The sequence below is a fragment of the Aspergillus japonicus genome (genome assembly GCF_003184785.1).
Source record: "Aspergillus japonicus CBS 114.51 unplaced genomic scaffold BO86scaffold_49, whole genome shotgun sequence".
Lineage (NCBI taxonomy): Eukaryota > Fungi > Ascomycota > Eurotiomycetes > Eurotiales > Aspergillaceae > Aspergillus > Aspergillus japonicus.
Window position 1 is genome coordinate 1 of NW_020291686.1, and position 15,376 is coordinate 15,376.

The 15,376-nt window shown below is 53.5% G+C and overlaps 5 protein-coding genes across 5 annotated transcripts; 2 read left to right on the forward strand and 3 right to left on the reverse strand.

Annotated features, from left to right (window-relative positions):
• Positions 1-3,341: 3,341 nt before the first annotated feature.
• Positions 3,342-4,313, reverse strand: BO86DRAFT_157647 (uncharacterized protein). The gene is made up of 2 exons (XM_025666381.1): positions 3,705-4,313; positions 3,342-3,597 (listed from the first exon to the last, which is right to left on the reverse strand). Exons 1-2 carry the CDS (start codon positions 3,972-3,974, stop codon positions 3,412-3,414), a joined length of 456 nt encoding a protein of 151 aa, XP_025524967.1. The 5' UTR covers positions 3,975-4,313; the 3' UTR covers positions 3,342-3,411.
• Positions 4,314-5,012: 699 nt separating this feature from the next.
• On the reverse strand, positions 5,013-6,036 carry BO86DRAFT_402098 (uncharacterized protein; the record flags this gene model as incomplete). Its single annotated transcript, XM_025673822.1, has 3 exons — positions 5,013-5,341; positions 5,428-5,758; positions 5,812-6,036. 3 exons carry the CDS (start codon positions 6,034-6,036, stop codon positions 5,013-5,015), a joined length of 885 nt encoding a protein of 294 aa, XP_025524968.1.
• Positions 6,037-8,459: 2,423 nt separating this feature from the next.
• On the forward strand, positions 8,460-10,481 carry BO86DRAFT_367299 (MFS transporter; the record flags this gene model as incomplete). Its single annotated transcript, XM_025670145.1, has 2 exons — positions 8,460-9,217; positions 9,277-10,481. Exons 1-2 carry the CDS (start codon positions 8,608-8,610, stop codon positions 10,479-10,481), a joined length of 1,815 nt encoding a protein of 604 aa, XP_025524969.1. The 5' UTR covers positions 8,460-8,607.
• A 171-nt stretch (positions 10,482-10,652) lies between these two features.
• Positions 10,653-12,098, reverse strand: BO86DRAFT_319119 (putative phosphatidylglycerol specific phospholipase; the record flags this gene model as incomplete). The annotated part of the gene is made up of 1 exon (XM_025668237.1): positions 10,653-12,098. One exon carries the CDS (start codon positions 12,096-12,098, stop codon positions 10,653-10,655), a length of 1,446 nt encoding a protein of 481 aa, XP_025524970.1.
• A 716-nt stretch (positions 12,099-12,814) lies between these two features.
• BO86DRAFT_421024 (Zn(II)2Cys6 transcription factor domain-containing protein) lies at positions 12,815-14,751 on the forward strand (the record flags this gene model as incomplete). Its single annotated transcript, XM_025675251.1, has 5 exons — positions 12,815-12,845; positions 13,049-13,134; positions 13,174-13,717; positions 13,772-14,419; positions 14,627-14,751. The coding sequence occupies 5 exons, from the start codon at positions 12,815-12,817 to the stop codon at positions 14,749-14,751; spliced, it is 1,434 nt and encodes a 477-aa protein (XP_025524971.1).
• Between the last annotated feature and the right edge of the window lie 625 nt (positions 14,752-15,376).

The following is a 15,376-nucleotide window of genomic DNA, read 5'->3' on the forward strand; positions in this document are numbered from 1 at the left end:
GGAGGGTCCTACACCAGTATCTGCATTAATTCACGCTGAGTTAGTACCTGGAAGTGGCCAAGCCACACACTCCCCAGTACTTTGTATGACCACTGCGTGCTTCGATACAAGCAAAGCATTGGACCGCATCGGTTAGATAGCATTGTCAGTAGTCGGATGACCACGATGGTTCCAGCCTTCCTCAACAAAACTGCCCCAGTGCTCAAAGTTCGACAATCTGGTGTCGACGCTCCCAAATATGAAACAGGCTCACATGCCATGGATTCTCAATTGAATTCATATCAGGCGGCTTGATGGGGTGGGACAAACTCCGCACTGTATGGCCGGTGGGGCATACCATAATGAAGGGCTTCTGTAGGAACAGGCGCCGGATATTCCATATCGATAATTGACCAGCGCAAAATCCCAACGAACTGCGGTCAGATTACTGGTGTGGCCGAGCCCATTTCATAGGCGAGGTGCCCTTCCGCCGCATTATTTCTTCTCTCTGCGTTGTTGAAGGCCATCTGAAGCTTATGACTGACAGTATCGCCATGCGAGGACATTGCCATGTCCCGACGGAGCGCAAGGAAGTTAAATTTTGAGAAAACTGAAAAAGCAGACAGGCATCGCGCTAAGCCAACCCTTGGTTGCATGGTGATTCTCATAGTAAGGCTATCTGACTGAATAGCGCCGCTGTATGCCAAGGGGCGTTATTTTCTTGTCAAATTGCCTCACTTTCAGTCATTTCCATTGGTTTGTAGACGTGTCGATAGCGAGTCGGGGCACTTGTCGGCGAGTATGCATGCGAATCGACCTTTATGTGGGTGCTATGTAGGGTACCTCAACCGCTCGTGGATTAGCGCTTCTGTTCCGTCCAGTAAATCTGGAAGAGGCCTGTATAGCGAACTGCAGAATCTCGCCGGACCTTTGCCTGGTCATCCACCTCATCCGCACTGGGATCTGTGCTATAATTCTCGCCCTAGCCAGGACCTCATCGTTACCAGGGTGCCTGGATACATACCCCGGTAACCTACTTGCATAACACCAAAGAAGCACTTACTATCCCCCAAATGCCTTCCCACATGTTAGCATGAGGACTGTTCTTTCAAAATGACCGTAGTCTTTGCAACCATTGCAACGCGGTTGTCCAAGTTTGTTCCACTTGTTTTTCTTCTTCGTCTATAACTAACTAGCGAGTACCGTACACGCACGTGTGATAGCAGAGGAAAAGGATTGATGGATTGCCTTTCCGTTGTGAGATGTTGTGGTGGTGTCGGTAGTGGTGTACGCCGTGCCTCGGATATCCCCTAGGAAAGAGGCACAACACAAGAATTGAGCCGCGGAACTAACATACATCTGGCGTCGTGAGTCCTGAATAGGTTTCACTCGATAAGCTGACTAGATCTCAGGGGCCAATCGGCAGTTGCCATTCCTGAATAGAAGTGAGCAGCAACTGTACCAGTGACTGCATTTGACTGATATAGCAGTAGCTTATACGTCGTTGCCTGGCAGTGGAACATTGCTCGTTGTGTGTGTACGAGGCAATCAGTATTATGCCGGCGATATCTGCAACCCAGTAGTCTTCATTGACTACTCGTTCGCCAGCTGTGAGACCGGATTTGATACTGTGTTCTCGCCGTGCACTTGGGCCTCCCCGCTTGCGTTGGGAGCATCGGGGGCTCCATGCCTGCACTCGCGTTGTCGCACCTATTTCATCTCCGTTATGTTGCAGGTGTTCCTTGCTGTCATTACTTGAGGCGATAGGTAGACGTAGCTCTGAAGGATACGGTTTTATACCCGGTCAATGCTCCCCTCCACACAGGCGTGACATTGGCCTTCTGCTGCGCCCGTCAGGACAAACCGTGTCATCAAGGCTTGGAATGATATTGCATTTCACTCTGTGACACAGGTCGCTATAATCATCTCTCTGGCGCCGTCCATGTCCGAAGTATTTCCCGAGGCCATACACACGAGAATCATCGCCCACCACATCAGAGTCTCTAATCACTAGCCAGCCCACCACCCCCCAGTATTTGGGTTCAGATATCCAGCGTGGAGTGACTGTCCAGGCTATTCCTTTTAGCTCGATGTACGGCAAATGCTCAACAATCAAGAACAATTCTCAAGGTACTCGAAACAGGCTTTCCCTCAACCTCGACTGCCACAGTTGCAGCTCGGTGGGGCCAAAATGGAAGAAGGCGAATGCTTCAGGCATACATTTTGAGAGGACCTCTTTTAGCTTGGCTAACGTGAGTCGATAATTCTGTGGCATAACAAGGAGGTAGAATTGTGATCACCGTGCTGGAAGAAATGGTTGGAAAAGTAACAAAGACATTCAACCTTCCTGAACACGCGCTGAAGAAGCTACGTCGGCGCAGGTTAGACAAAAGCTCTCTGCCAGGGATTAGGGTCGCTCTCAAGCCAGCCATGGTTCCTCGCTGGCACAACCATTTGACTGCGGTCCAAAGCCACAGCAGCACCGTGCCGCAGTGAGTAGTCAAATTTGCTTGAGACCAATCCTCATGTCTCTATATCAACTCTTTGGTTGTCAACACATGTTAGAGAGAGGCCTTGGGTAAGAGGCCGGCCTCCTTCCAGGCGAGATGACGCACGCCGGCTGTACACCTTGGGATCAGGTCCATTGCCGGATCCCCAATCGGCAAAATTGCTTGTACAACTGACACGGCCCTATGTGCTGCCTCGTGTCAAACTTCCTGTCCACCTATTGCTTGGCAGGCTGGTTCCTCGTATTCTATCTTTGGCTGTCCTACCGATCCTGCTTCTGTGCCATGCTGATGACGGCGATTCGGCACCATCCTTCAGGTACGAGGTGCATCAAGGAGGCGTTACCGGCTTCATTTTGTTGTTGGGTCTGTATCGAGGGTGGGGGCGGGCCGGTTTCCTTCCACCGGTGGACATTTTATGACGCTGCCCATGCAACATATGCCGGTCATGTGAATAATGCAAAATGCTCACTCAGTACTACAAAGTCATTTATCCGTCGGAAAAAAAAGTCCAGGGTGCTCCTTGCGTACGGTACCCGAGCCAGACAGGCACAGGGCGCTTTTTGTGGAGCATGGTTGATGAAACCCCCGAAGAACACCTCAAGGATGCGGAAAACACTCAGTGAGTATGTGATATGTCTCACGAGCCATTCCAATGAGGCTGATACCACTTCAATCTGCAGTGCTGTTGATCCCATGAGGGGACTGCTTAACATTTTTAGGGATTAGATTTAATTTCGGTGAACGGCGATTCTCGATTATCTCTGCCACGAACACACCATGTGCACCACTAGTGGTGGTGCAGTAGCTGCAGACTAACCTGGGAAACATTTCCAGTTGCCGGCAAGCAGGGCTGGCAATTGTCTGAAAGGTGCGATTCGTTGTGTATAGCGGCTAGATGAACCTGGCAGGCTTTGTGTGCATATCACAATTGTTGCTTTGTGTTCGGATCCTTATCATGGAGAGGATAAATCAAACGTAGAAGATACGAGAGGTCACATAAAGGGTCCTTGAGACTCAGCTGACAAACAGGTTTGTGGATGTAATAGCTGTACATCTCCTTAAGCATCGGAGACCAATGAACGCGGCGTATAAGTTGGTAGCACGAGTACTATAATCAATTTGCAAAGTCCGCTGTGATCAGTGGTTGGCGAAAGTGTTAAAGTTGGTCCAGTAGTTATTGAAAGGGTCTTTGCACTTGACAAGGGATGGACTGACTGTACACTCAAAATCGCGGAGCTGGGCAAGTCGCAATTGCGTGGTATCGGTAGCAAATCTCGGAAACTGAGCCGCCGTGCAATTGCAACTCAAAGACAGGCTGTATAGGCGCAGATCAAGACGCACTCTCTCTACGCCGCCATGACCACTTCGGATGGACTTCGAGCCCTGACTGCAATCAGCTAATTCTCTGCATTGGGCTTCCTCCCCCCAGCTCCTTCGCACAGGAAGGCACTGTAAGAAAAGTCCAGGCTTTCGACACTTTGTCATTCAAGATCATTCGATCAAGTTCGATTTTGAAATCAAATAATGCAATTGATGATGCATAGCCTCAGGCAGACAAGTAATCGTCTGGTGTTCGACAACGAGTTTGATTTGGACCGGACAGAATCCAGGTTATCTGTTTGTGCTTAGCCCAGTCACGTACTTCCTTCTTTTCGTCCTGATCAGAACTCGATGAAGGTTCGTGCATAGTCTTTACTCGTTGTAACCGGATCTCCAGATTTGTATATGGTTAATGTCATGAAATCCCTCGTAAAGACTGCGTTTGTAGTGAACTTGGCAGTAGATCACAACACTATTAATAGTCTTAACGCGACTCATTCCGGCAGCAGTGTCATGCAGTTGCCGGCCAATACCCACCGACAGGAGGAAGTGGCGGAGTCAACGCTTTTGATACCAGTCCAGGCACTTTTTCAAACAATTGCGCTTTCACACTATCGCTCGCCTCTGGGGTAATGTCTATGAATAGCTGAGGACTTAGACCGAAGGATCTACTCACTCGAATCCGATCAGTAGACTGATTTTTGCATGCTCAACACTCATTTGTTCAGAGAGAACGTACTTTCCGTGGACAGCGTTTTCGTGGTATTTCTCCCAGTCTTAGCCAGTTCTTGTGCATTTCACGTGAACACAGCACCATGCAACACAGCGCCATATATCTATACGGTCAGGGCTCTTCTTTGGGAACATTGAATCTGATCTGACTTTATCCTCTTGGGCATGTGGACTTCCGACCGGGTGTTGCCTTGAGGATCTTTTGAAGACGAAGAAAGTCATTCATTGAGCAACCACGATCCGATACAGCCCTCGTCCCCGCGCAGTTATTTGAGACTTTCACTAAGCGAGCAAACGCACTACTACCTAGTAAGCACTGGAGGTCCCGAGAAGAGAGGCAGGGTTGTCTGCCTCGGCGATCAACCTGCCCCTCACCAGCAATTGTTCTCCTCATGGTTCGAGTCATTCAGTCACGAGCAAACATGTTCCTACTGGATAGACTTCATTGAGTCGTGAACCACGTCAAGCTCCTTACCGGCTAGGGCGGGTCATTAGGTCGATTCGCTTCGTCAGCCATCCGCCGACGAGAAGTGACCACTGTTCCCAGGTGTCAAAGTGTGGAGATGTAGGCCTCAAGCGAGGAAGGCTGGCATCGAGAAGTCCTTCGGCGCGGTGGGAACGCAGGCTCGTAAGGATTTTATGTAGCCACACGTTCCAGCCGTTCTTGTCAGCGAGCAGGTGGGAGACCGCAGGCAACGTGTCTGGCAGTTTCGCTGCGAGCGTTATATGGCCATGTTGAGTGTTGAGCGCGCCTTCCTTGCTCGAAGCCTTGCCCGCCTCCCCTCGCAGGTTGCATTTCACTAATCTGTGTTTCATTCGCACAGGTAACGTGCTGCCGATGAGACTGGGCTCGTGTCTTCAGCTTCTGAAAACCTTCTTGACCCACCGTCATGTATAGTACGTGCACTCCGGATCTGCGTTGAGGGCAGTCCAGGCACCGAGAACTGATATAAGAAGACTTGATGCAAGCATTGCCTCCTTGGTAGAAACGGGAAGAGACCAACATCCTGCAGGGGCAGAAGCACCGGCTTGAGCCAGTCGTGAACACGCAAGAGACAGGAGCCAAGGAAATGAGTACCAACTTTGGATAACTCCTTATTCGAATGCGCATCAACCGGCATCCGGCGCACAGCAGCCAACCTGCGCAACGCCGCGGAGGTGGATGGCGACGGGTCAGCCTTGGTAGGAGGAGACCGGGTCTGCTTGGATTCGACAGTCTGCGACCCACAACGGGATAGTCTAACTAATCTTTCTCTATCATCTCCTCGACATTCTTGCTAGGAGTCTGCTGGGGACGACCAGGCGAGCGCCGCGCTTTATTCTCCGAGACCAACAGTATAAACCGAAACCGCTTGGCAGTGGATAAAGGAGCGGATCCAGAGACATCCGGGCCAAGATCTGGGCGTTGTTCAGCGACAGCTGCGGCAATGGCCGTTAAACAATCCCGAACGAACTTGTCCCTATGGCTGAGGAGAATCTGCTTCAAGTGACGCATCCTATCACCGAATTGTGTAAGACTCACCAGATCAGTCAGAAACCGATCCGTGAGCGTTCCAGCCGTGGGGAGTTCAGGCTTAGCAGAGTAGACTTGCGAACCTGCATAAGTGCTTTCTGCCTCGCCGCGCTTTTGCTTAGTGCAACTTCTTCAACACATCCGCAGCAAGCTACGAGTGAGCACGTCAACCCCTGGAGCATTCGACCATAGCATTTGCGCAGACACTCCTGCGTCGCAAGGTCCTGTCACAATGCGATCCGGGACCGGTCGTCGTCCAATTCTGGAAGGCCTGCACCATGCATCACTCATAGAACCTTGCAGCTAGTTGTGTAGGTGTAAGAAAAGGAGCAATAGCAGCTGAAGGAGCAGTAGACGCTAGCGCCGTAGCAGGTGAACCTGAGGTAGGCGATTTTGCCTTTTTTGTCTTGATAAACGTTTCTGGCGCAGCTTCTGCTGGTCTCTTGCCCTTCCATGACTGTCCTTTGCAAGTGCGAAGCTGGTGTAGTCGAGGTTGTCTGCAACCCGGTCTAATAGTTCACCATTCTCTAGCAGTCTTTTGGACGTAGTGATCTCTGCTTCGTTGTAGACAAGCATACGGCCTTCCATGTACCCACCCCAAGGGGGAATTTTGAAACCCCAGCCTGTCACTGTCTGCGGGGCTTGTGAGCTAATTTCAATAACCATGGTAAACTGATCAGCAAGACCCGACTTGTCTGCTATTACTGGACCGGTGTGTAGGTAGTGTTTTGGTGGTACTCCCAGCGTCTTTCTCAGTCGTGGATCTCTGGGAGTTGAGTAATGACATCTTGTGGTGGCGACGTAAACAAAGATCAGCACCTTTGTCGGCCCCAGCACTGCAACCCAGACGTATTCGGCTCTGATTGTCGTCCAAGGTGACCACGTCATATTCCCAATCGCAGAGACGCCAGGACAGGCCAGCATGGGCTAACCGTCTCCAAGCCCAGGAGACCTGCCTGACTCAGCTCATCATGGATGGATTTCATGGACTCTTAAATTGCTTCCCGCTTACCTGGCCGTATCGCTCGGAAACGCTCACAGGAACCAGATATGCATACGCGAACGTTGTCTTGAGAGGTTCAGGCCAGCAGCATGCACAGGGTTACATCTGGTCGTAAGATGAGTCATGTTGACCATGACAGTGTATGACCCGCTTGTCTGTATCTGTGTAATAAGGATATCTAGATAAGAAGATAAGATATTCAAGCGATCGTAGAGCTTTCCGTCTGTGTATGTGCGACATAGGCATAGTCCCTTTTCAGAGAAGACAGGTCATATCCATGATGCACGGATGAGGTTCCTACTTAAACAGACCCCAGACTGCATGATATCTCATCAATATGTACTTGACGGATGAAGATGGATGAAGAACATATTGATAGTAGATAGGGATAGATCGAAGGTTAGTGGAGTGGAGAAGTGGAAGAGTGGCTTGGTGCATTGGTGCATTGGTTGAAGGAGAGAAGCGGAGAGAAGAGAGATTGGAAGAGGGAGAGGATCGACAGAGATTTTATGGACCTCTGGGTAGACAGCAGGGTTGAATCCCACGCATCTGGTTAATGATACTGGTAGGTGAAAGAGGTGTCCTTAGCAGTCACACCAGGCCTGACATTGTTGTATAGTGATGGTGTGAATGACCAATAGGTAGGGCCAGTTTATCTGTGGGATTCACCAGCGCCATTAGGCAGTAAGATTGGTAAGGTAGTTGACATCTTGAGTGAATATTCTACATGTATGTCCTGTGCATCTATACCCAGCAAGCCCTGCTCATTAGCAAATGCACCCTCCAGCAAACCCAACAGCGACAGAGCAAAAAAGCCAGATACCCAGTCCGATGACGTCACAGCCAAACCCAACTCACCACCAAACCGCCTTCAACCAGCAGTATAAAGCCCAAGCTTCCACCTCCAGCACGACACTCCAATGACTCCACTCTACCCTGACACATCTTCTAGAACTTCCAAACCGGCAACCCGAGCCAAACCAAACGAGCCTCATACACAAACTCGAATCAATACAGGCAGGAGACGATACCTCGGCTGGAGCCCCCTTCCAGGCCCTCGGTTTGCCGAAGCGATAGCCGAAGGAATGGGGGCCAGCCCCTCAGCGGGGCCCTAATAGCCAATGCGACTGCAGTCTTGACTCGCCGTGCCCCTCTTAGTGCCTGACCCACTGCAATGATTCAATGCTTCTGCTGCTGTTCGGCCAGTTTCTGCACGCATGGTCTGACCTTAAATCATACTGAGTAACTTAAGTCCCAAGTCAGATAGATAACCACAGAATCCCTCAGGAAGGGGTTGAACCACCTGCAAGCAGAATTTTCTTTTCTGATAGCACCATCCGATCTGCAATTTCCGTAATGATAGCCAAATCCCCCAACTCATATAAAGTCGGAAATCTTTCCCTGTAGCAGCCCTTCGCTCTTTCGGGCCCGATATTTCTGCCCTGACACCAAAAAGGAATTGCTCGGCTCAAGCCAAGCAAGCAATGCGCCACGCGCCGCGGCCGCTACTCTCCCGTCGGACTCGGCAATAACCACATCCACAGCCCACTATGGCCGCATCAACTGAGAATGCCTCATCCCGGCCGGCGCGGATCCCCTACTGGCGCGTCCTGGTCGACCACGGCGCCGTCACCGAGGACGTCATCAACCACCCCTACAGCGGCCAGGGCACCGAGGAGGACCCCTTCATCGTGGAATGGATCCCCGACGACCCGCGCAACCCGATGCTCTTCCCGCAGCATCGCAAATGGACCTTCACCATCATCGCGGCCTTCGCGACGTTCGGCGTGTCGATGGCCTCGTCGGCCTACGCGGGGAGCATCGACCAGGTGGTCGCGTCCTTCGGCATCGGCACCGAGGTCGCCACCCTGGGCGTGTCGCTGTTCGTGCTGGGGTTCGCCGTCGGCCCCCTGGTGTGGGCGCCCCTCAGCGAGCTGATCGGCCGGCAGCTGGTCTTCGCCATCTCGTACCTGGGCCTCGCGGTCTTCTGCGCCGGCGCGACCGGATCCCGCAACGCGTGGACCCTGATCATCCTCCGATTCTTCGCGGGCTCGTTCGGCTCGTCCCCGCTCACGAATGCCGGCGGCGTGATCGCGGATGTCTTCCCTGCGGAGGAGCGCGGACTGGCGATGAGTTTGTTCGCAGGCGCGCCATTCTTGGGTAAGATTCCCTCCTAATACAGTGTCCTCGCCGACAGCATGCTGATTGTAAGCGAACAGGACCGACCATCGGACCCATCATCGGAGGCTTCCTCGGCGAGAGCGCGGGCTGGAAATGGGTGCAGGGCCTGCTGGCGGCCTTCTCCGGCCTGATCTGGATCATTCAGTGCCTCATGATCCCCGAGACCTATGCGCCGTTGCTGCTCCGCGCGCGGGCTGATCGGCTGTGCAAGCTCACGGGCAAGGTGTACCGCAGCAAGTTGGACCGGGAGCGCGGCCGCGTGTCCGTGGCGAACGCCTTTGGAGCGGCGCTCCTGCGGCCCTGGGTGCTGCTCTTCGCCGAGCCGATCGTGCTGCTCCTGTCGCTGTACATGGCGATCGTCTACGGCACCCTGTACATGCTGTTCGACGCGTTCCCCATCGTGTTCCAGGAGATGCGCGGCTGGAGCGAGGGCATCGGGTCGCTGCCGTTCCTCGGGGTGATGGTCGGCATGATGACGGCGGTGGGCTACAACATGTACGACAACAAACGGTACCGGCGCATCCACGAGCAGTACAATGGCTTCGCGCCGCCGGAGGCGCGGCTGCCCCCGACGATGATCGGCGCCATCACCATCCCCGTCGGGCTGTTCTGGTTCGCGTGGACCAACGGGCCCTCCGTGCATTGGATCGTGTGCATCATCGCCGCCGCGCCCTTCGGCTTCGGCATGGTGCTGGTCTTCCTGAACATCATGTCGTATCTGATCGACTCGTACACCATCTACGCGGCGTCCGTCTTGGCCGCGAACTCGATCATCCGAAGCTGCTTCGGTGCCGGCTTTCCCTTGTTCACAACCTACATGTACAACAACCTGGGCATCCACTGGGCCTCCTGTATCCCGGCATTCTTGTCGCTGGCGTGCTTGCCATTCCCCTTCATCTTCTACAAATACGGAGCGACTATCCGGCGGAAGTGCAAGTATTCGGCCGAGTCGGATGCTTTCATGCGCAAACTGGCCGACAAGACCCTGCACCACCCCGAGAAGGAGGTCGAGGTGGAGGATGAAGAGGCGGAAGCTGTGGCGGATGGGGTGGACGCGACGGCTATCGACCAGGAGCTGGACTTGGAGCGAGGCGGCTCGCTGTCCACGGAGGAAGACTCGCAGCGGCAGTACGAGGCCAATCCGTACGACATCGACCGAGTGAATACCCGCAACTCCGCCATCACGCAGCGCTCGCGGTCCCGCTCCGTGCAGTCCAAGCGGAAGAAGTGGCTGGGGTTCTAGTCACTCAGCATCATACCAACTTTAATAGTGGCGCAAGCCACCCGTGATACCATACCATACTATAGCATAGCATAGCATCGCTCACCATAGCATCACGATATAATCATATTTGTGCTTTATTACTTCCATGAAGGAAAGAAAACCAAGAAATGGCCCCGCCAAATGGTACGCTCACGGCTCGGGTAGTCTTTCGGGGGTATCCGATCGCGAAGAATCTCGAATCAAGCTGCCAAAGCTAGGGGACCAGGCTACGCGGGGTGTCAACAGGGGTAGGTCCCACAGTTCCGCCACATATTTCAAGATGGAGGTGTGGGTGAAATCGTTTGGTTGGTCGGTCGGTCCGTGTTGTACGGCTCCCTTGTCCACCCAAGGCGAAATCAGCAGAGTAGGAACCCGTACACCCAGCCGGTCGAATCGGAAAGTCGTCTGGGTGCCGTCCCGGGCAGCTTCTGTGTATGGAAGATCGTCCCCTGCAGGCACATTCTCCGGAGGGGGCACGTGGTCCGCAAATCCGCCATGTTCGTCGAAAGTGAGAATGAAGAGGGTCTCGTTCCACTGCGGGGACGCTCGCAGTGCCTCATAAATACTCTTGAGGAAACCCTCCCCGAGGTGAACCGGCGAGGGTGGGTGGAAGGAGGTGAACGAGCAGCATTCCGGGTTGATCCAGGTGAACTGCGGCAGGGTGCCTGCCTTGGCGTCCTTGTAGAACTGATCGATCGGTTTGACGTTCGACACCCCGTGGCCAGAAATCTTGGTCCAGGTATAAAAGAGGGCATCCGGCAGGAACCCTGTGGTATTGGAGTAGTTGATCCAGCTGATGTTGGCCGCCGTCAGCTGCTCGAAGATGGAGACCTGGGGCAGGGAGGAGGTGTCGAAGTCGGGGTCGTTGGACCCATGGCCGTGCGACGTGCCCGATGTCAGATACGCACGGTTGGGATTCGTCGGACCGGGAACGGAAGCAAACCAGCGGTCGAAGAGAAGGAAATTCTCTGCCAGAGCATTGAGGACGCGGACGCCGTCGGGGGGGTAGTAGTTGATGACCTCGGCTGCACGGCCGAGGTCCCCGTCAAGCCCATAGGCGCGGACCTGTTCTGTCACAAAGCCCTGCATGGTGGGACGGTCAGTGCCTGGCTTCGGATCATAAGTGCCATAGATCTGCAGATTGCCTCCGGCGATGCTGTGGTCGGGGTCATCGGGGGCAATGTCCTGCGCGGTTGGCTTGGCGCAGATTTGAGGAGACTCCGGATCAGAAATATTGGCTGGATTGCAGTATTGTGTACGAATAAGCCCGTCAATGTCCGCGTTATAGGTCAGTCCCCCGGCAAAGGTGTCAAAAGAAAGGTTCTCCTGTACGACCACCACAACATTCTTGATTGGATTGTGTACGGGAGGCTGGGTGTCACGAACAGGACCCTGTGGATGGCCGGAGATTATGCGGCCAAGGAAGAAGAATAGTAACAAAGAGAGTATCGTCATCACAAAAAGTAAGAAAGTGACGAGAGCTCTCCGGACGAGAGACCGCCATCTTGATGGTTGTTTGTGGAGCTGGTAGTCCTCAGGGTCTGCTGTGCCATCATCTGCTTGAGGGAGGAGTCTCCGTTTCTCTGGTCGGAGCATCCTATCCGGCTCGGGCGATGAGGACTTTGACGACGACGACATTGTCAATCTGATGGTATCTGGAAAAATAGTGTAGCTTTGGAATGAAGAAGAAGCAAGTTAGTGAGTGTACAGTACATGAGTAGAAAGGCATCGGACAATCAGGCGGGGGCGGGGCATTTCCAAGTTCACTGAGTCAGCAGACCACTTGGTACCGGTGATTTGCTGCAGATGCAAGTGATCCGCCAGTCAGAGGGCTTCTCATTCACCGTGGACGCAGAAATAAACAGTTACTGGCCACTATCTTCAAACCCAAACAGTCTCTTTCCCAGATAGGAAGTCCAGGGAACACCGGGCAAATTCACAAGTGTCAACAAATGCATGCAAACATTTCATTTATCAACACTTAATTGTTACCTCCCAGCAAAGCAAGTCTCATATTGTCTCCTTGGGGATCGGGCGATAGGTGCTGGATTGGTTGTATGTCCGCGGACGGTATAGACAGTCGGCTTCGGGGATTTCAAGATTGGTCGTCGCGTTGATGCATTGGAAGCCAGTTCTCACAACATATGTGCCACTGCTGCCAGTGAAGCGTTGAGTACTCATACTCAGTGAGGTTGCCAGCAAAATTTATAGCTCCTACCCATCACGGCTGCCTGCGAACGCCAACCCTTGTATATTTCCATCTTATTCCAAAAACTAGGCACGCAGCATTCGAGAAGGATAAATGTAGTATAATGACCATGTCAGGAACCGCCAAGCCCTCTCGTATAATTTAGTTCTAAATTAGTGTCAGCGACCCCTCAAATCAGCCTCAACGAGCCTCAACGAGCCTCAACAAGCATTACTCACCTTCCCACAACCATGAAAAGAGCACGCAGAAGCACACATAAAGTGCGCTCCGGGTGCCGGACTTGCAAGTGCGTTTTCCTTCTCCTTGCCAAAGAATTGACTCTTAACCCGATGCAGAGCCCGCCGAGTCAAATGCGACGAAGCCAAACCCAGCTGCCAACGCTGCGACCGCTCCAACCGCGTGTGCGAGGGATACGCAACGCCAGTCCAGCAACAGATCCCAGACCGGTCGATCACAACCTAGAGCATCCCCTTCAAAGTCCCCGACAGCCAAGCCGATCGGCAACTGCTGCACTTCTACTGCTGTCAAGCGGCCGAGGGTCTCTCGAGCCTCTCCGGCCCGACGCTGTGGACGCGCCTCATCCTCCAGCGCTGCCACACCCAACCCATCATCCGCAATGCACTCGTCACGCTGAGTGCCCTCTATCAGGATTACCACAGCCACAGCGGCCAGCTAACGAGCGAGGAGGGGGAGGGGGATAGTCGCCCGCGACAACGACCTTCGCCCAGTGATCTCCGGCTGATCGCCCGATCGCATCGGCAGCTGCGCATGCATCTCTCCTCCCCGCAGGCCTCGTACGAAGTCGCCCTGATCTGCGGGGTGCTCTTCTACGCCTTCGAGTCGCTAATCGGACAGGCGGGCAACGCTATCCGGCACCTGGATCAGGCGTTAATCCTGTTCCAACGGTACCGAGACCATCCGTCTCCGCCGCAGACCGCGTGTGGGGTGGCGGAAGATATCCTCCCACATCCGGGCGCTCTCCTGGGGCGACTGGACATCCAAGCTAGTATATAAGATGATTCCTGTCTGTTGGTGCTCGTCAGCCACGAACCTATACCAGCACCACAGATAAGGCATGTGTCGGGCGACCCCAACAACTACCCCGAAACGATCCTTGTTAGTCTCCAGGCACGACTCCTGCGGCACCTGCTCGTGCATCTCCCCAACAAGAACGTACCACTCATCAATCTCCCGCTGGAGATATGTCAGGAGCGATTAGCGCTCGACGCTGCCTTCCGGGCCTTCCTCCACTCCATCACTCACGCACCTCTACCCAGAGACCCAAAAGTCAGACAGCATCTGCTCCTCTTACGGATTCAAGCGCAGCTGTTCCACAGTGTTCTACTAGAGAACATGCATAGCATACCGAGTGCAACTTCATCATCCGTTGCCACAGATTCTGCGCTAAGCGCCGCTCTGAGCGATATGGCCATGCTCCTCGGCGAGTCTAACATCGGCGGCGGGGGCGAAAGTCACCCTCCAGATTCCCGATCAAGTCAAGATGCTCCACCTGGATTCACGCTCACCACGCAGCTCATCGCAGGGCTCTACGTCGTCTGCCTGAAAAGCAGCGATCCCGTCACGGTGAACACGGCACTATCCCTGCTACAAAACCCGCGACTGCCCCGACGGGATGGACTCTGGGATGCAAGCGTGGTGACCAGAGTCGTGGAGAGGCTGAAGGGCACAGCGGAACGCACTATTGAGAGTGACGTTGAGGACGTGTACTTGCAGGGATCGACCTCGCCCGTTGTGCGGTTGGAAGATGCTGGGAGGGGGATTCTTGATGCCAAGGGCATCCAGGGTGTAGATGATGTTCTCGAGTCGATGACACGGGACAGGTCATTGTCCGGTATAGATCCATAGCCCCGGTCGCTAGATGGGGTGTTTCGTTCGGTGTCACTGACTGGTAAAGTCATGATCGAAGGGCCAGACAGTCCCGATAGTGCGAAACACTCCTCCACCCCGGCCATCATCTCAGGTCCTGGAACATCGCTTGGGCGGTTGCCAAACCTTTCTCAAAACCGATCAAGCAAGTAGAAGACAAAATCACCTGTAAGCCAAGACCACTTTCAGGTCCAGTCGATTATTCATCGGGGGAGCAATTCCCCGGCGGTACTTCATCGCTTATGCTCGGCCGCTGTTGTCGGGGATCGGACCAAAAGATTGATCGATGACGATCTTGCTGTCAAGCATCCGGCAAAGCACGTAATTCTGTGATTGCAGTCTATTGCAGTCTATTGCAGTCTATTGCATTCAACGCCGGGCGCTAAATGATTGCTGCTGCGGATCTCCGAGATTGTTGCTGCCTTGGCCGATTTTGCCGAGACCCGGACATGACGGAGGGGTTTGTCCAGGTTTAATCCAATCGTTGTTAACAATCAAGAAAAGTGGCGTCATTGTGGCACAATTTGAGGAGATCTTATTCTCGAAGAGCGAATGGGCGAATGGGTTTCTTTGGACTCGTACTCGTACCAGAGTGGTATGAGCGGGTAAAATAAAGTGGTCGTCCCGCAAAGTACCACTTCAGTTCGGAGTAGTAATATGATAACGACGGTATGATAACAACGCTAGCCCATTTTGCATCGGGCAATGATCGGAGGCGGGCGGCTGGCACAAGCCCCTCGTTTGGGATTTGTCGCTTGTCCCATTGCCTCCATCTGTC